Below are 19,956 nucleotides of genomic sequence, written 5' to 3'. Positions count from 1 at the left end.
ATCTACCTTCATCGCCCGGACACGTGGAAAAGAACAAGCTACCTACAGGCCCTGACGTCATCTTTTGGCTCTAACAACATTGCGTTGGTAGCCGCGGTCCACAAGCACACCCGCCGCAACGAGGCACCAGCGCCCTTCACACACCCCCGTGTGTGATGGGCTGGGCTGTAGTCGGAAGAGATTCCTGTATCAAGAACGCTCCGTTAGACAGCAGTGATCCTACGTTCCTCTGCAGGAATGGGCCAAATAGGACATCTTCCTCGCAGAGCCGCGAGCGCCGCGCAGGCAAGGACTGGACAGAGCACGTCGGAGGGAGCCTGGAGGGAAAGCCACACACGCCCCCAGGTAGGCCTGTTTCCACCCTCCCAGAAGCCGTCGCTCACCACCCAAGTCGTCGCTGGAGAGAGACCCACCCGACGACAGCGCCCGCCGCGCTCCCGTCTGCGTTCCGAAGCCTCGGACCCTCTCGCGGGCCCCGGGCCTGGAACCAGTAGACACAACAGGTAGAGAAACTGAGAACCCAGGCTGCTAAGCGTTCGAACCGCCGCGGGAACCGTTGGGGACGCACCGCCCGGGGCGGGCCCAGCTCCGCCCCCGCCCCCCACCTCCCCGCCTCTGCGCGGGGCGACGTAAGAGGCGCGGGGCCTGCCGGGAATCGTGGTCTGACAGCGCGGCCCGGCCGGCTCGCTCGGAACTACATTTCCCACAATTCCCCCCCCCCCCCCCCCCGCCAAGGCGCCCATTGGTGTGCAGGAAGCTATGGGAACCTGCGGCTGTGGGCGTGCGAGGCGGGCGGTGCTCTCGCCGGCCGGGAGGGAGCCAGGGCCTAGGAGGGTGCGGAAAGGGACTGCTGGCCCCGCCCTCAGTCCCCACCCTTCAGAGGTTGGCGAATGCTCCTCGGTGGGAGTGTTTGCCGCCGCTGCGGCCGCCACCTGGAGTTTCCTCAGGCTCCAGGTTTCCCTGCCTTGCCGACCACGCGGCGTCCGGGGAGGCCAGCGGAGCCTACGTGCCGGTAACCCACGCCTCCCACGCCTTTTCCAGCCCGAGATCGCCCGGCAGGGATGGGCGAAAAGATCTGGCTGCCCTTCCCGGTGCTGCTCCTGGCCGCTCTGCGCCCTGCGCTGCTGCCGGGGGTGGCGGGCTTCACGCACTCCTTGGACAGCGACTTCACGTTTACCCTTCCGGCCGGCCGGCGGGAGTGTTTCTACCAGCCCATGCCCCTGAAGGCCTCGCTGGAGATCGAGTACCAAGTAAGTGCGGAGGGTGAGCCCGCCTCCGTCCCTTAGCCCGGCTGCCCCGCGCCGTCGCCTCTCGCCCGCTTAGGAACTTCCCGTGGGCGCGGGGCGGTGAGGCGGCGGCGGCCGCGGAAAGCCGCCACCTTCGCGCAGGCGCGCGCGGCCGCCCGGGAGCCGAGAAGTTAGGCGGGACCCGGAGTTGGCTGCTCCCTGCCTTTTCCCCTTTCCTCCCGTCGGAGAGAGGCCAGCGCTGCTGATGTCGGTGGTTTTTCTCTGTTTCATAATTCGCCCATCGCTTTGCTAGCCAGTATACGCTCCGATACTGAGAATTTCACAATACAGGACTAATACACGTTCTCCTTTATCATTGGATGAGATGATGATGTTTGTTTTATTCACGCCACCACCCTCACCCAAATGCAAATATCATAAGTCTTAACTGTCATTTCTTCAGTTAAGGATTTTTGAATTGGACCATGTGATTATCACTAAATCCGATCTTGGTATAATACTGTGAAAAAGACTATTGATGTACGTAATGGTACATTTCCTTATCAGTTACATATTTTTTTAATCAAGTTAGATCTAATTGTATATTAAAGCAATATAACCTTTCATTTCAGCTTTATAAGCTTTTCTCCCATATCACTGGTTTCTTTTTATCTGCATAATATTATATAGGGAATTGCCTTCATTTATATAGTCCTCTGGTAGAGGGTAACTTACACAGCTAATTTCGATGTCTCTAGCACTGCAAAAAGAGATGCGTTGGTGTGGTTCATCTTTTAAATTTTTTACAACTTACATAATTTATAATCAGGTGTCACTTTTTAAAAATACATTTTTATTGATTTCACAGAGGAAGGGTGAGGGAGAGAGAGAGAAGCGTCAATGATGAGAGAGAATCACCTGCACGCTCCCCACTGGGGGCGAGCTCGCAGCCCAGGCATGTGCCCTTGACGGGAATTGAACCGGGACCCTTCAGTCCACAGGCCCCTTGCTCTATCCACTGAGCCAAACCAACTAGAACAGGTGTCACTTTTTTTAAGTTGATGTAGGGAATCTTTTTCAGTAACAGGTACTGTAATATAGAGCAAAATAAAGAGTTATGCAGAATTTTCATCCAAAGGGACTTTAGAATTAGATTATTTATAGATGTACTAGAGGCCTGGTGCATGAAAATCATGCAAGAGTAGGCCTTCCTTCCCCCAGCTGCTGGTACTGGCTTCCCCTAACAGCCCCTGCTTCATCCAGAAGGACGTCTGGAAGGATGTCCAGTCTAATTAGCATATTACCCTTTTATTATTATAGATAAGGTAAGCATAGAGAGTAAAGAATCTAAAGTCACGTAATTAGCAAAACCAAATCCAGACCTCAACATTAAAAACATTTCCAGTCTAGTTCAAAAGTTCATTTACTGAACAGTTACTATATGCCAATAATTGGAGAGGGGGTGGGAAGGGGGTAAAAAAAGAAAGAGTCCCTGTTTTCAGGGGGTACTTGAAATATTTAAGGAGTACTGGCTCATAAACAGGTAATTTCAATAAAGTATGGTTAAGTGCTCATAGAGAAGGGCCACTTCTCTGGGGTTTCAGAAAAGGATACCTGAAGAAAATGAACTTGAATCTAGAAAGATGCTTAAGTGAAACAGATGCAATAAGCATAACCAATGGAAGCAAGACACTGGGGGAAGGGGGGGTGGGCATGTGCCAGGGGGTAGGGGAAGCAGGGGGAAGGTCAATGTGGGGGGGGGGGAAAGGAGACATATGTACTACTATTTGTAATACTTTAAACAATAAAATAAAATTTTCAAAAAGAACAAAATGAATATGCATTTTGCATTCTGAAAATGCACAGTAGGAGTGTTTTGGCTGTAGGCAGTATGTAGTGGAAGTTACAAGTGCTGAGGTTTTATTAGACTTCAAGTCTAGAAAGTCTAGAGTGGGAGTAAAAGAAAAAGAGATTAGAGAGGTCCGGAGGCTTTACCATGGGATCATGATCTTAGCCTTGTGCACCATTTTAAATGGCTTTGTCTTGATTCTGTGCAAGAGCCACTGAAGATTTAAGCAGCATGGTAACAGAGTCAAAAATGTTTGTCAGATAGATCACTGCATAGTGTGGGAGATGGGTTTAAGTTAAGTCAAAATTAGAGGCAAGGAAATCAGTGAAATGGTCTACGTAAGATAATTTGTACGGTACTATTCAAAAATTCCTCAGTATTTACCCAGGTATTAGGGAGGAAGTCTATTTTAACTACTGACCTCTTATGATTAAGAGCTCTAACTCTAGAGGTAAAATGCCTGAGTTGAAATCCTCTCAATTACTACTTGTGTGGTTTTGTACAAGTTTAACCTCTGTCTTGTAAAATAGATAATAGTAATTGCCTCATAGATTTGAAAAAAATGAGTAAATAATTGTTCATAGACCATCTCTGACACATAGTAAATATTAAATGAATGTGTGTGTTTTACATTTACACTTCTAGTGTTATGTAGCTGGCTTGGTTTAGCTTTATACTTTGTATATTTACTCTTAAAGGGACTGTTCCCCCAAAGCATTCGCTCTCCCTAAACAATTTAATTGTTTTCATTGAGAAAAGTAAAATCATTTAATGTCTATAAACCTAGACAATGTAGGAGGGGCGTGTAAGGCAGAGATCATCTTCAGCCCTTTGTTTGCATTTCCCTACTCCATGATTAATTTTCCAGTAAGTAAGCTCTGGTTTTTGTGTTAGTGATTAAAATTTCAGGGAATTGATGTTCCAGATACTGCCCTTGAGTTACTGTGATAAACTGATGAGCCCTACATTATATTGTTCTCAAAATTTTTTAATGTCAATACATGTATCTTATGAATAATGTAGATCATTCACTTAAAATTTTAGATCTTTGGCCTAGCTGCTGTGCTCAGTGGTTGAGCATCGACCTATGAACCAAGAAGTGATGGTTCGATTCCCGGTTGGGACACATGCCCAGGTTGCAGGCTCGATCCCCAGTGTGGGGCTGCAGGAGGCAGCCAATCAATGATTCTCTCTCATCATTGATGTTTATAGCTCTCTCTCCCTCTTCCTTCCTCTCTGAAATAAATAAAAATATATATAAAAAATGTTTTTTAAATATTTATTGAGTGCTTAATTTGTATAAACTATGCTAGGTGCTATGAATACAATGGTGAGTAAAAATGTAGTCTATGCCTTTATACAGTCATGTATGGTGACAGACATTAAATTATTACACAAATAAATGTGAAATTATAGCTCTAATAAGTGTTATGAAGGTAGGTAAATGCATACAGCTATGAGAGTATTTAAAGGGAGGATTTGATTTCATCTGAGAATTAAGAGAAGACAACCCAGAGGAAGTGGAGTTCAGATCTGTAGAAGAATGGGGCTTACTAGGCATAAGGGGGTGAATGGAACAAGGTGATGGGTAAAAAGAACACGTGATAGCCCTAGCCGGTTTAGCTCTGAAGGATCCCAGGTTGGATTCCAGTCAAGGGCACCTGCCCAGGTTGTGGGCTCCATCCCCAGTGGGGAGCGTGCAGGAGGCAGCCGATTGATGATTCTCACTCGTCCTTGATGTTTCTATCTCTCTCTTCCTCTCCCTTCCTCTCTGAAATCAATAAAAAACATATTAAAAAAAAAAAAGAACATGTGATAAGGCATTGAGGAGTAAGACAGACTATTGAGCAATTGAAACATTATTACCATAGCATACAGACAGGGGAAAGTGGTACTTGCCTATCATGTTCCATTAAAATCAGTGGGGAGTTTAGATTTGGATTATGGTACTTTTTTAAATAAATAATTTATATTTTAAATATGTATTATATATTTTTAAGTTGGCTTCTGTATTTTTTAAAAATATGTTTTTATTGATTTCAGAGAGGAAGGGAGAGATAAACATCAGTGATGAGAGAGAATCATTGATCAGCTGCCTCCTGCATGTCCCACACTGGGGATTGAGCCTGCAACCCAGGCATGTGCCCTGACGGGAATCGAACAGTCACCTCCTGGTTCATAGGTTGAAGCTTAACCACTTAGCCACGATGTCTGGGCAGCTTCTGTATTCTTCAGTGCCATTTTTAACAATTTCATTAAGCCTGATAGCCACTACCAAAAATATATTTTAAACTTAGCTTTATTGAAATCTTTGCTTAGTTTTGTTATAGCTCATTTTCTGACTTAATGGATATCTTTTTTTTTTCTTTTCTGTTTTTTGAGGATAACCTGAGTAATTCTTTTAGTGTGTTTTGAGTCCTTGGATATCTGAAAATTGCTTTTACTTTTTGCTTTCACTTCAGTAAGTACTATAATTTTTATTTTTACTCAGGAACATTGAAGACATGGTTCCATTGTGGGTTTTTTGCAAATTCTATGTAAGAATTCTGATGCCAATCCCAATTCTTGTTATTTTTCAGTCTTTACTACTGGTGTTGGAAGTTTCTAGGTTGTTCTTTTTAAATCCTTTGGAAGAGTCAGTAGGATTTTTGCATCTTTTTTCATTTATACTGCTTCCCATCTTAAACCCTTTCAGTCTAATGAATTTTATCTTTTGAAGCAGGAATTTTTATTCTCTTATCTGATGATTTCTTCCCTTAATTTCTCTTGGTTCTCTCGTTTTGAAATGCTTATTAGATAAATAATTTAAAATCTTTAGCTCTGTCCTTCATAAGGGTGTTACCATTTTCCTCATACTTTTCACCGTTACTTTTTCATCTTGTTCTGAGAATTCCTTGGCTCGTTCTAATGCTCTAATTTTTAGCCTTCATCTTTGTTCATTCTGCTAACATTACACTTGTTTATAATGTACATTTAATTACGAGTTTTGAGATCAATAGATATTGGTAGCTAGATATAGCCTTTGCTTAGTAGAGTATCTTCCAGAAATTCCTTCCTCTTCAAGTCTGTTAACAGGCTTCCTAGATTTCTGGGGGAGTTATGGATTATTTATATTATGCTTTCTGCGTTTCGTTGGGATTTAAAGAATTGTATATATTTAACTTGCCATTTGAAGCCAGTTGTTTTTTTTTATCAGTAAGTAGAGCACAGGAGTAGGTAAACTTTTATATCATTCCATTAAAGCCACCAAGAAAAATAAAGTGGAGTGTTATATAAGAAAAGAGTAGCCATTGGAGAGAGATTGGTGAGTTCATATTTTCTGGCCATGCCCCTTATTTGCTGTATCATCTTGGGAAAATTCCTTCTCTGTGCCTTCATTTTTTGTTTTTTATTAAAATGAGAACAATAATAGGACCTACGTTTTAGAGTTGTTGTGAGGAATAAATTAACCCGCATAAAGCACTTAAAAGACAATGTGTGGCATAAACTGTAATTGTGAGCTGCTCTCTTCTCAGCAGCAGCAGTAGGAGGACATTTGGGGATTATAAAGCAACAGATTGTGTTCATTGGCCAGTAAGTAAGCAGCCGACCTTGAATATATTGTTCATTTTGGGGAATAATATATGAATGTGTTAAAGAAGTCAGCTGGAGTCAGATCATGGTGGCCTCAAGTTCTAGACTAAGAAGTAGCTAATTCTTACTTTATTCTACAGGGCTTCTCAACTTGAAGGCACTGTTTTAGGAAGATTATTTCACTAATACCTATAAGGCCTAAATTTCCATGATAGCCAAAAGGAATTGGTAAAAAAGAGACCAGTTCCAAAAATGAATGGAATTGAACTAGATGATCTTTCTGCTCCTTTCTAGCCATAATGAGTCCATTGACTTTCTTACCCCTCTAGGTTTATAAAGAAAGTCTCTTCATCATGTGATCTACTTTATATAATTTATTTTCAGAATTTGTCATATGTGTTCTCTTCTGTATTATTCTACAGGTTTTAGATGGAGCAGGATTAGATATTGATTTCCATCTTGCTTCTCCGGAAGGAAGAACCTTAGTTTTTGAACAAAGAAAATCAGATGGAGTTCACACGTAAGTAATCTCTTAGTTGATTCCTTGAGCTGAATAATATCAATGGGCCATCTGCAAGGAAAGGAAATTTAGCACATTTGATACCAAATATCAATATTAAATTACTCCATATGAACATTTTATTATTTGTTATTACTAGTAGCCCATTTGCAGGAAGGATCCTGCATGCAGCCGCTGCCACTGCCGCTGCCGTTGTGGCTCCTGCGCCTGCACCCACACACCGCTGCCACCCGCCCCGCCCCGCCGCCCGCCCCACCCCGCCCTGCCTGGGTTTTCCCTCTGGCAGCCACCTTGCTTTCCGCTTTTCCTCCCTCTTCCTTCTAAGTTGTCTTCAGTCTTCACTCCTCCCTCCCTCAGTGTATGCAAATTAACCGCCATCTTTGTTGGGTAATTTGCATACTCATCCTGATTGGCTGGTGGGCGTGGCTTTGGCTGGTGGGTGTGGCTTGGGCATAGCGAAGGTGCGGTCAATTTGCATATTACTATTTTATTAGGTAGGATTTTATTATATATATATATTTTTTTTTTCATTGATTTCAGAGAGGAAGGAAGAGGGGGAGAGAGAGAGAAACATCCATGATGAGAGAGAATCATGGATCGGCTGCCTCCTGCAAGTCCCCCATTGGGGATCGAGCCCACAACCCAGGAATGTGCCCTTGACCGGAATAGAACCTGGGGCCTTTCAGTTCGCAGGCTGACGCTCTATCCACTGAGCCAAACCGGCTAGGGCTATTACTATTTTTATAATCCTCACTCGAGGACATGCTTAACCAGGGATCAAACCTGCAACCCAGGCATGTGCCCTGACTGGGAATTGAACTATGACTTCCTGGTTCATGGGCCAGTGCTCAACCACTGAGCCATACTAGCGGCCTAAACAGTCCTAGATAGTGGTCTGTCTAAAAAACTAGAATATTTTCCATTAACCTTTTTGTTTATTCGTTTTGTATCGATCCTAAGTTTTTTCCTTGATTTGGTTAAATAGATGAATATTCCCTAAGTATTATATGCAGTCTATTGTGTCATTTTGAACCTACCTTTTTGGCTAGCAGAGGCCTTCCATTTTAACTGTAAATTACACTTCCAGGTAATTTATCATCTCTGCCAATTCTTTTCTTCCTTAAAACAACAGTAAAATACATTTGTGAGTGTAAGTAAAAATTATTTTTTTACTCAGACCTCACTTTTTTTAGACAATTAGAAGACCTGAAAGTAAAAGACGTTACCATAGGAAACCATATAAAAAGAAAATACTTGTTATAACACTTTTATTTTAAATTTGACAACTGGCCATATATTCTCTTCTTTCATCTCATTTTCCTTTTTCCATCTGTCACTGGTGTTTCCTTGTTCCTATTATTTTACTTCAGCTCTTTCGTTACTCATTATTGTTGTGTTAAAACTAAACTGAGTTTATAGGAAGAAGAGCAAGTACAGGGTAATATTTGCCATAAACTAGGCCTTGGATTTTATATGCTTCTAAGTTAATTATTCCAATCCACTGTGAGATAGATTCTTTGGTTACCTAATTCCCATTTTACAGACAAGGAGGCTCAGAGAAGTTAAATAAGTCTGCAGGGATATATATAATAAAAGGCTAATATGCAAATTGTCCCCTCGACCAGGAGTTCGACCAGAAGGCAGGCCAGCCAACCGCCCATGTCCCCTCCCCCTGGCCAGGCTGGCCGGACCCCACCCATGCACGAATTCATGCACTGGGCCTCTAATATATACACACACACACACACACACACACACACACACACACACACACTGAGTGGCCAGATTATCATGCGTTCAGAGATCATAATAATCTGGCCACTCAGTGTATATTAAGCGGAGGCAGGATGGACCAAAATATTTACTTTTTTTTTTTTTTAATTTAATAAATCTTTATTGTTCAGATTATTACAATTGTTTCTCCTTTTTTCCCCCCATATTTCCCCTCCACCCGGTTCCCATCCTCCCTTCTGCCCTTACCTCCCCGCCCCGCTGTCCTTATCCATAGGTGTATGATTTTTGTCCAGTCTCTTCCCGTACCCCCCACAGAGACACCCTTTTCCCCCTGAGAATTATCAATTCACTCCGATTCTATGCCCCTGATTCTATTATGTTCACCAGTTTATTCTCTTCCTCAGATTTTTAATTCACTTTTAGATTCACTTGTTGATAGATATGTATTTGTTGCTCATAATTTTTATCTTTACTTTTTTCTTCTTTTTCCTCTTTTTAAAGAATACCTTTCGGCATTTCATGTAATACTGGTTTGGTGGGGATGAACTCCTTTAGCTTTTTCTTATCTGTGAAGCTCTTTATCTGCCCTTCAATTCTGAATGATAACTTTGCTGGGTAGAGTAGTCTTGGTTGTAGGTTCTTGCTGTTCATCACTTTGACTATTTCTTGCCACTCCCGTCTGGACTGCATAGTTTCTGTTGAGAAATCAGCTCATAATCGTATAGGTCCTCCCTTGTAGGTAACTAACTGTTTTTCTCTTGCTGCTTATAAGATTCTGTCTTTGTCTTTTGCCCTTGGCATTTTAATTATGATGTGTCTTGGTGTGGTCCTCTTTGGATTCCTTTTGTTTGGGGTTCTCTGCGCTTCCTGGACTTGTAAGTCTATTTCTTTCACCGGGTGGGGGAAGTTTTCGGTCATTATTTCTTCAAATAGGTTTTCAGTATCTTGCTCTCGCTCTTCTTCTGGCACCCCCATAATTCTGATGTTGGTACGCTTGAAGTTGTCTCAGAGACTTCTTACACTATCTTCAACTTTCTGAATTCTCTTCTCTTCTTGCTTCTCTGGAGGAGTGTCCTTTGCCTCTTTGTATTCCAAATCTTTGACTTGATTCTTGCGTTCCTCTAGTCTGCTGCTGGGTCTCTGTATAATATTTTTTATTTCAGTCAGTGTATGTTTCATTTCTAGTTGGTCCTTTTTCATATCCTTGAGGGTCTCATTAAATTTATTGGCCTTTTCTTTTTTTTTAAATATATTTTATTGATTTTTTACAGAGAGGAAGAGAGAGGGATAGAGAGTTAGAAACATCGATGAGAGAGAAACATCGATCAGCTGCCTCTTGCACACCCCCTACTGGGGATGTGCCCGCAACCAAGGTACATGCCCTTGACCGGAATCGAACCTGGGACCCTTGAGTCCGCAGACTGACGCTCTATCCACTGAGCCAAACCGGTTTCGGCTATTGGCCTTTTCCATGAAATTCTTGAAAAAACCTTATAACCGTGGTTTTGAACTCTATGTCCATTCGTTTGTTCTCCATTTCTTTCGTTTGGGATCTGTTTCCTTGCCTCCTCATTTTCGCTGCGTCCCTTAGTTGGTAGGGTAGCTTTGTGTACTAGGTGTCCTATTGGTTCAATGGGTCAGCCTCCCAGTTACCTGAGGTGGACACTCTTGGTGCACCCCTTTGTGGACTGTGTGTACAGCCTTGTTGTAGTTAAGTCTTGATTGTTGTTGGTGTCACTGGGAGGAATTGACCTCCAGGCCAATTGGCTGTGAGGACCTGCTGTGTCTATAAAGGAGGAATTGCTGTGCTGGAGACACGTTTATGGGGCAGGACTTGTTCTCTAGGGCTTTGGTGCTCACTGAGTCTGCCTCTTGAATGTGTCCCTTATGAGAGTGGTTGAAATCTGGTGTCGTCTCACACTAACCACTAGATACACTATTGTCTGGATCTCCAATGGGGTGCAGGTCAGCTACTGTCTGAGGCCACCCAGCAGGAGCTACAGCAAGAACTACAGTTTTCTCCTCTTTGCTTGGGCTTTGGCAGTTTTGGAGCAGTCTTACTGGAGTTGCAGCCTATTTGGTTAAGCTGCCACAGAACAGGCCATTTATATGCAAAAGCCGCTGTGTGGAGCCTGGGCGGGCTTGTAGAATGTGTGGGGCGGGGTCTCAGGGCAGGGCAGGGTCTCAGGGCGTTCACTAGGCTAGGGAGTGGCAAGCGGCGATGGCTGCCGTCAGTCGTCTCTGCCTTTCTGCGTTTCCAAGTCCCCGCATCCCGTGCTCCAGCGCAGTAAACAATGATTGCTGGGCGCACCTCTGCAAAAAAGTCACTCTCACTTTCCGACCCGATTGCCGAGAGTCCAGCTTCTCCCTGTAGGTGTCTGGGTCCCCCACGTGTCCCCAGAAACTGGATATCAGAGTGATCGGGAGCTTGTCTCTTTTCGGGTTGAAAAAAATCAGCACGCTCAGTCGCCCACCACCAGCCGGATTTGCGCGCCTCCATACCTCAGCTTTTCCGCGTTTGTTCTCCTTTCTCTTTCCTTCTTAGTTGTAAATCATTCACTCAGCCAGCTTTCCCGTGGTTCTGGGTGGTAGACGTTTTGTCTTTTAGTTGTAGTTTTGAAATTGTTGTGCGAGGTGGCAGTTTAGTTGTTTACCTTTGCCACCATCTTGGTTCCTCGAAAATATTTACTTTCTATCATACAATGCTTAGACCATCCCTGGCACATAGTACATGTAAGTACTAGCTATTATTTTAATTTTTGGTCTTTATTAACCAAAGTACCTAGCATGGTAATTGATAGTAAATACTGAATACTTGTATGAATGAATGAGGGGGGAAATGTCTCCACCATAATTTTTCAAGATACTCATTTCAGAGTGCTTTGTAAAGCAGCTTTTTCCTATGTAGAGCTCGGAAAAATATTTGCATAAACTATTATTTTATAAAATAAATAAATTATCATTTAAAAAGTCAGTTTATATTGATATGCTTGGGATTAACTATACTTTCTCTTTGATAGGTATATGAACAAGAACTAAAAATGTAGTTCTAATTCACCTTTAAGTTTCAGAATATAGATAATATATAGAGTTTCTCTCAATTTTTCTTTTTCTCCAATTTTATGCTTTCTTTTAGAGATAAATTAATATTGACTCTTAGTGGGAAAAGGTATTTTATTGCTTTAGTACATAGAATTGCCTCTCATTAAAACATTGGGAGACAAAAATGAATTTATAAGAGTTTGCATTTATTGAGTTCTTTTGATGTTCCAGGAAACTATTCTAAGCACTTTACATGTATTGTTTATATATTATTCTTCACCACAATCCTATGAGTTACATGATATTTTTATCATTTTACCAATGAGGAAATTGAGGCCTAGAGCTCTTAAGTAAACTGATGGAAGGTTACACAGCTCATCAACAGTGAAGCCAGGATCTAAAGCCCAGGCAGTCTAACTCACTTCTTAATCACTACATGAAATTTACAAATCTACTTTGTAAAAATTAGATTTTAATACAGATTTTATCTTTAGCTATATTAACTTTTTAAAGACAACTAAAATCTCAGTTATAACATTGAAATAGTTTTTTCTTAATTTAAATCTTTAAAATAAATACTGTCCTTCTAGAAGTTGGGGATAGTAAAAATTTCTCCAAACAGAGCCTTAAAACAGATTAAATAATACCTATTGTCTAGCATTGCCTGCAATGAGGAGTTGTATATAAATGCATTTTTCTAAACAACAGAATTAATATTACCCTAACTACATTCCAAAGATGTACTTAATTTGTAGGAGGCCTGGAAGAAAGCATTTAGGAAAATCCGTCACTGCTTTTGAAAACAAAAAACAAACCTCACTTTATAAATTAATCTCAATTGAAGGGGAGGTTTGTAGTCATAAATGAAGTTCATTGTGAGGTATCATGTATCTAGTTTTTAATTCAATTTTTTTCCAAAAATTATGTGAAGATCATTTACTGTAATGCCAAGCACATCTAGATTTCAAGTACAGTACTTGAATATACAGGGGTGGGCAAACATAGATTTACATTTGTGAGTACTCGAAAAAGAGTTGATTTTTGTATTATTACTTACTGTATTATACTGTAAACCTATTTTTGCCTACCTCTATAATATTTCTAGGTTGCCTCTCCCAAAAAATTATAAATTATCTTTTAAATCTAAGGAAGTCTAAGCTGTCCAATTATTTACTGTTACTTCTTCTATCTGCAGTAGTTTTTCCTTTGATTTGAAATACAAGTACTGATAATAGAAGACATGTACTTTTTTTAATACAGGGTAGAGACGGAAGTAGGGGACTACATGTTCTGCTTTGATAATACATTCAGCACCATTTCTGAGAAGGTGATTTTCTTTGAATTAATCCTGGATAATATGGGAGAACAGGAGCAAGAACAAGAGGACTGGAAGAAATATATTACTGGCACAGATATGTTGGATATGAAACTAGAAGATATCCTGGTCAGTATGATCTATTAATAAAATAATAAAAATTATTAACATCCAGAGGTCTTACTCTGTGACAGGCACTGAGCTAATTATTTTAACTGCATTATCTCATGTAATCCTTACTTTATCAGGATTATTCCCATTTTCCAATGAGGAAATTGTATCTTGGCGGGATTAAGTAATGTTCCTATCACATAACCAGAGAGAGAACTAAAATTTGAATACAGGCTCTTAACTGCAAAACTTCCTTAGAATGTTCACTAACAGAGGAATATAATAATCTGTTGCATACTTGCACTGAGTAATTTGTAAACACTTAAGATATACAGGCATTTTTCCCACATCATAGTTTTTATAACATGGAATTTGATATTATTTTATTAATTTGGGAACACTATTTACATTACTCAAACCAGACCTAGCAGTTACCAGAAACTAGCACTGCACTCAAGAGTGCAAACTTAGGATATGGCTTCTTTTCTTGAACTGCTTTAAGCTTTAGTATAAACATGAATAGTGAAATATACATGTATAACCGCCTGGCAATGGGCAAGGAGACACCTGATTGGTGGTGTTGCTCTTATATCAATCAGGGGCAAAGCAGATGTACAGTCCTTAGTTCATCCTAGCTTGATGCCTGTGTCAGTGGCCAGAGCTGTTTCATGCCTGAGGCACATAAAAAATATATATATGTATAATAACCTATTTGCATTGAATAATAGTACTGCCAGTGCTAGAGGGAAAGGTCATAACCCTTCAGCCACAGCTAGATGTGTAACCAAAGGATAGAACTTACTTGGTGATATTTGTAAATAGCATGTGTAACTCCATTGTAGAAATTCTTGCAGGAGAAATAACATAGTTATTTCAAGTTTGAAACTCTAAACACTTCTAACACTCTTATCACCTGAACTTTTTTTAAATAATGTGATATTTTGATAAGTATATCTGAGTTTTCTTAGGAAAGGAATGATCAACTTATAGCAGAAGAGACATAAATCAGTTAGCTTAAGTTGTATTTTAAGTGGTCCTATCATATGTGTAATTCCTTGGTGACTGAGCTCTCTGAGCCTTGGTTTCCAACCTGGAAAATGGGGACAATACCTCTAGAGTTGTGAGGTTGAAATGTGATACACTATGTGTATAAGTGCTTTAAACAGTGTCTAGCACATAATAAATGTTAGTTTTCTTATCTTTTCTACTGGTGTTACTGTGAATACAAACTGAAAGGATAAAGTTTGATTGGCATGAATTTTTACCATGACATTTTAAAAATATATATATTTTTATTGATTTCAGGGAAGAGAGGGAGAGGGAGAGACAAATAGAGGCTCAATGATGAGAGAGAATCATCGATCGGATGCCTCCTGCAGGTCCTACACTGGGGATTAAGCTGGTAAACCGGGCATGTGACCTGACCGGGAATCGAACTGTGACCTCCTAGTTCATAGGTCGACTCCAACCAGTGAGCCAAGCTGGCCGGGCTACCATGACAGTTTTTTATCTCATCATGATTTCTTATGTATATTAAACTTAGTTGAATTTTAGAACTAGAAGATGACTTAGATATTATTAATCTAGCTTCAGCCTCCTTCCTTTTCCCTTCCATTCCATTTTTTAGATAAGGAACTGGCTTACAATTAAAATGGAAATTCTATATCCATATTTCCACTATAGTCCAATCTTCCCACCCATTTAAAAAAACTTCAAACAAATGAACATATTCTTCCATTTTAAATTTATGTTGCTAACAAGAACAAAATGCAAGTAGTTACAAATCTTATTAGTACTTCACTGCATTCTCCAGAGATTAACTTTATTCACACAGTTAAACAAAATGACCAGAAAGTTCCGATTTAAATATGGCTTAAAATACTTAGATTCCTTAAGAAAATAAAGTGTCTTTCAGGAGCTTTTTCCATTTACTCTCCCCAGACTTTGTATCACAATTGCAAACTTGGATAAATGATTTTATATGTGACTAGCATCATTATGCTATTGAAAAGAACTATGCATGCTTTTTTTGAGGAGCTGAACTCCATATTTTCCTGGAAAATATCTGTATTCCTTTACAGATATGCCCATATGATATATTTTGTAGTTTTATAGGATCAGCACAGCAGTCTGAAATTGAATTATATTTTTTTACTTAAATAAGGATTTTAAGCAAAGTGCATCTCTAGGAAAATCTGTTTCTTGGATTTTCTTATTTTATATTATTTGAAATCTCAACTAAATTTTACCTTATATTCATATAGTCTGTAGTTAGTTTTCATATGATTTCTGACCAGGTCCCTACTATAAAGTTTTTTTCAGAAGATATACAACTTAGAACAAATCTTGGTTTGTTTAATGAATGTGATCTTGGAATAAGTTTTTATTAACAATAGGTTGTACTTGTTGGGTGTAAAGAATGCACATGTATGTAAAGTTGAAATAGTTTTTAATTTCACTACTTTGTGAGAGAAAAACATTGTGTGTTTTGCTAAATGCTATATTGGACCACACTAACATTCCAAGAAAAAAAATTAACATACAATGAATTAATTATATAAAGGTAAATACCTAAAAACTTATCAGTTCTGTTTTTTTAAAACATTTTCTTATAGTTAGTTACAAGGGCTGAGAAAAAAAAAATGTATGTAAAATTCCTGGCACTGTGCCAACTCAAATATATTTTCATTTAGTTTCAATTCACAGGTTTGTTCCTGTGTTAAATAACTATTTATAAATAATAATTTAAATGTATCAGGAGAGCTATGACATAACCTTACAGAAGACCTTTATGTAATCTAAGTAGCATCTGTTCCTTAATTAACATTGTGTTTAGATATGAAATTTATATGAATAGGAAGGGTACTGTAAAACACATTTTAAAATTAACTTAAAATTACTGAGAATTCTTTTATAGTAAAACTATTTTCTTTATCTCCAGGAATCCATCAACAGTATCAAGTCCAGACTAAGCAAAAGTGGTCATATCCAAACTCTGCTTAGAGCATTTGAAGCTCGTGATCGAAATATCCAAGAAAGCAACTTTGATAGAGTCAACTTCTGGTCTATGGTTAATTTAGTGGTAATGGTGGTGGTGTCAGCCATTCAAGTTTATATGCTGAAGAGTCTATTTGAAGATAAGAGGAAAAGTAGAACTTAAAACTCCATATCAAAACTCCATATTGAAAAAGAGACAGAAAAATGCAATAAACTGTTACAGTCAAGACCATTAATAGTATTTCCAAAATGTTTTCAGTTATTACCATAAGTGTGAAACAATTTTAATTTTAATGTGAAAGAAAAGTCTTCACTTTCATCTGTGCAAGTAATCTTATTGCTCCGGTTATACTTAAGTGCATAGCAAATATTTTGCAGAGTATAGGTATAATTGAATGAAGCCATATTAATAATGGCATTTTCCTAAGTTTAAAAAAATATGCAAATGTGTCATAAGTGATTTAAAGAAATGAACTTTGGGCCTAAATGCAACACCAAACAATTTTTGTTTGTTTAAGATTTTTGTTGTTGATTTTTAGAGAGAGGAAGTGAGAGAGGGAAACATCAGTGTGAGAGGAAATCATCAATAGGCTGCCTTCTGCACACCTCCTACCAGGGATCTAGCCCATAACCTGGGCATGTGCCCTGACCAGGAATTGAACCGGCAACCTTTTAGTGCAGGACGTCCAACCAACTGAGCAATACCAGCCAGGGCCTAATAAAGTTGCTGGGTTTTTTTGTTTTTGTTTTCTGTCAATCCTCACCCGAGGATTATTTTCCATTGATTTTTACAGAGTTTGGGGGGGCAGGCGGGAAGAGAGACACATCGATTGGTTGCTCCTGTCACACCCTGACTGGGGCTGTGGGTTGTACCTGCAATCCAGGTTAAGTGCCCTTAACCAGTAATCAAACCTGCGACCCTTTGGTGCCTGTGCCAATGTTCTAACCACTGATCCACACTAGCCAGGGCCGAACAATTTTATATATATATATATTTATATATATATATATATATATATATATTTATATATTTTTTTTATTTCAGAGAGGAAGGGAGAGCTAGAAACGTGTTGAGAGAGAATTACCTGCCTCCAGCACACACCACACTGGGGGGCATCGAGCCTGCAACCTGGGCATGTGCCCTTGACTGGAATCGAACCCGGGACCCTTCAGTCTGCAGGCCGACGCTCTATCCACTGGGCCAAACCAGCTAGGCCAAACAATGTTTTTAAAAGATTCTCTTACCTAGAAGTTTCCTTGTAAATGTAGCAATTACAAATTAACTATAAATTTCCAACATATTAAGTTATAAATCATCTGAGAATTAACCTAATTGTGGATTGAATATATCTTTAGAAGACAAAGACTCAACTTTTCTGTTTTTACGTATGTATCTCTCCTCTAATGTATATAGAAGCATAGCTGTAAAAAACAGATTTGTGAGACTTTTATAACCAAATATATTTCAATTTAAAATATTAGCAAAAAGTGTTTTATATACTTATCTTACATTTCCAAAAGCTGACATTGTGATAATTCTTAAAAATGCTAAATCATAATTATTAAAATTAGGACAAATTATCTTTTTGAAATGAAGAGTTAAACGTTGCTGTCTCCTTTAGGACTTAATTCTGTCTAATCCTTAACTAAGGTATAGTATTTTAAAATTAAATGTGAGAGAAATAATTTTGTTTTTATGTTGTCAACAGTGTTATGTTAATTTTAACATGATTATTGAGTTGGAAACATTATTACCAGCAGTGGTAAAGGAAATATTGCTAAAAGGATCTGGGCCTAACATAAATAAATATTGCCTTTTCTGACTTCTCAAAATCAGTAAAAAAGAACTAATGAAGTCAATATAAAAAGAATTTAGGTAAGTATCTATAACCATATTGATCCAACCTTAATATAAATCATGAGATAATTTCCAGTTAACTAGAAGAAATATTACTTGGCTATAAACTTTTTTACAACTGTTTTATTCTGTTTTGAATTATCTAATAAGTATTCAGATACATTTTATTAAATATAAGTCCTATTTTAGTTTAGCACTGGGTATACATGTTTATTACAAATTTTATTATAACTTTCATAAAATGATTTTTCTGATCATTTTATTGACATTCAAGTAAAATTTGAAACTCTCAGAATCCCAAGTTTGAATATTCCATATACAACTTTACAAATAAAGTTTGTACTGTCCTGGCCTACTGCAGTCCATAGAGTCTTACTCAAATACTAGTAATTTAGCTACATCATTAATTGAATAGCATTTTTAGGTTATACCCATTTGTAGTATTGTTTATAACAAATATGAGTTAGAAGCAATCAACTTCTAAATTTGAGTACAGAATCCCTCTGTAGGTTAGTACTGCTGGCATTGTTAAGCAATAATTGATATCCAGAGAATGTTTTCATTATGATTTACACTCTGAGTGGTACAAAAAGATTTATTTCCCTCCTATGCCTCTGGGAGCACAGAAACTTGTTTGCCTATTTTCAAGCTTTTTTAAAGTCAGATAAATGTCATGTATGATCAATTACCTTCATTGGCCAAGAAAGTGCTTTAAGTGTCCAGGAGTAGTCCCTGTAACACATGCAAAACAAGGGCCAATAAGTCATTGCCTCTGAAAAGCCCTCCCCGTCCCCCCTCCTGTTAACCTCCTAATGAGAAGCAAACTTAGAGTACTACAAAAACAGTACAACTACTGCATCTTTTCTATAAAACTGTGATTAAGAATTCTACCTCTTATGAATGGCTAGCTACTATACTGTACTCTTATTACCTACCTAACAATGAATTTCTTACATCTTGTACATATGATTTGTGCCACTGATGTTAAACATGATTCAGTAACTTTTCACCATGTAACAATGGCCTTATTTGGAAAAGAATTTAGGAATATTGAGGACAATTTTATTTTTATAGATACAAAGTGAAAAGAGATTATTTAAGAAGCATGTTACCTGTATTAGCCAAAAGAAGTAAAATTTATAAGCAAAGGACTAGATTTTGAAATATTTCTAAAGCTATATTATTTGCTTCATGGTTTTTAATGTCAACATTCAATTTCAAAGTTAAAATTATGCTAAAATTGAGTAAGCTATCAACAGCTTTTTGTCTTTCGCTTTTAATTAAATTTAAAATACAGCAATATTTAAGTAAGGCCTAGCATTTCGCTCTGATTTGCATTTGGATAATTAATGATATTCTTTTCTTTCATATGAATGTCAAGACATAAAGGATAAATAATGGTTGAAATAGCATTGAAATGAATTACAAATTCAAAAGTAATTTCATGTTATGTTTATCCTTCTTAAGCATTGCTATTATGTCTTAACATTGACAGAGACTTGAGTTCCTATAATTGTATGCCTCCTCAAATGAAATTTTAAAAGAAATTGATTCAGCATGTAATGGTGTTTCATCTGAAGTGTAATAATGCAGTGTTGTTCAAATTGCCTTATACTTGTGAACAACCATATTAAGTGAGAAATGAATACTGCACTGAGTGTAATAAAAATTTAAAAATCTAACTTGTCTATCCGTTGTTGTAAATGCTGTCTAATCCTTCAAATCTTTACT

General features: G+C 38.7%; 2 protein-coding genes and 1 pseudogene across 4 annotated transcripts in view; 2 read left to right on the top strand and 1 right to left on the bottom strand.

Annotated features, from left to right (window-relative positions):
* The window catches only part of CCDC18 (coiled-coil domain containing 18), a 149,227-nt gene extending 148,742 nt beyond the window's left edge, over positions 1-485 (bottom strand). Inside the window, exon 1 of the mRNA XM_054721376.1 lies at positions 414-485. The gene's annotated coding sequence lies outside the window, so the exon portion shown is untranslated. The remainder of the gene's footprint in view (positions 1-413) is intronic.
* Positions 171-19,907, top strand: TMED5 (transmembrane p24 trafficking protein 5). 3 transcript variants are annotated; one of them, XM_054721377.1, is made up of 5 exons: positions 171-345; positions 1,042-1,250; positions 7,071-7,168; positions 13,205-13,388; positions 16,312-19,907. In XM_054721377.1, the coding sequence occupies exons 2-5, from the start codon at positions 1,062-1,064 to the stop codon at positions 16,528-16,530; spliced, it is 690 nt and encodes a 229-aa protein (XP_054577352.1). In that variant the 5' UTR covers positions 171-345; positions 1,042-1,061; the 3' UTR covers positions 16,531-19,907. The 3 variants fall into 3 exon arrangements, with proteins under 3 accessions (XP_054577352.1, XP_054577353.1, XP_054577354.1); XM_054721378.1 differs by lacking the exon at positions 171-345 and adding an exon at positions 357-503; XM_054721379.1 differs by lacking the exon at positions 171-345 and adding an exon at positions 872-882.
* LOC114227479 (small nucleolar RNA SNORA48) lies at positions 13,910-14,055 on the top strand (annotated as a pseudogene).
* Positions 19,908-19,956: the final 49 nt, after the last annotated feature.

Source organism: Eptesicus fuscus, chromosome 9 (assembly GCF_027574615.1).
Source record: "Eptesicus fuscus isolate TK198812 chromosome 9, DD_ASM_mEF_20220401, whole genome shotgun sequence".
In the NCBI taxonomy this organism is placed as follows: Eukaryota; Metazoa; Chordata; class Mammalia; order Chiroptera; family Vespertilionidae; genus Eptesicus; species Eptesicus fuscus.
This window is presented reverse-complemented; position numbering and strand designations above follow the sequence as displayed.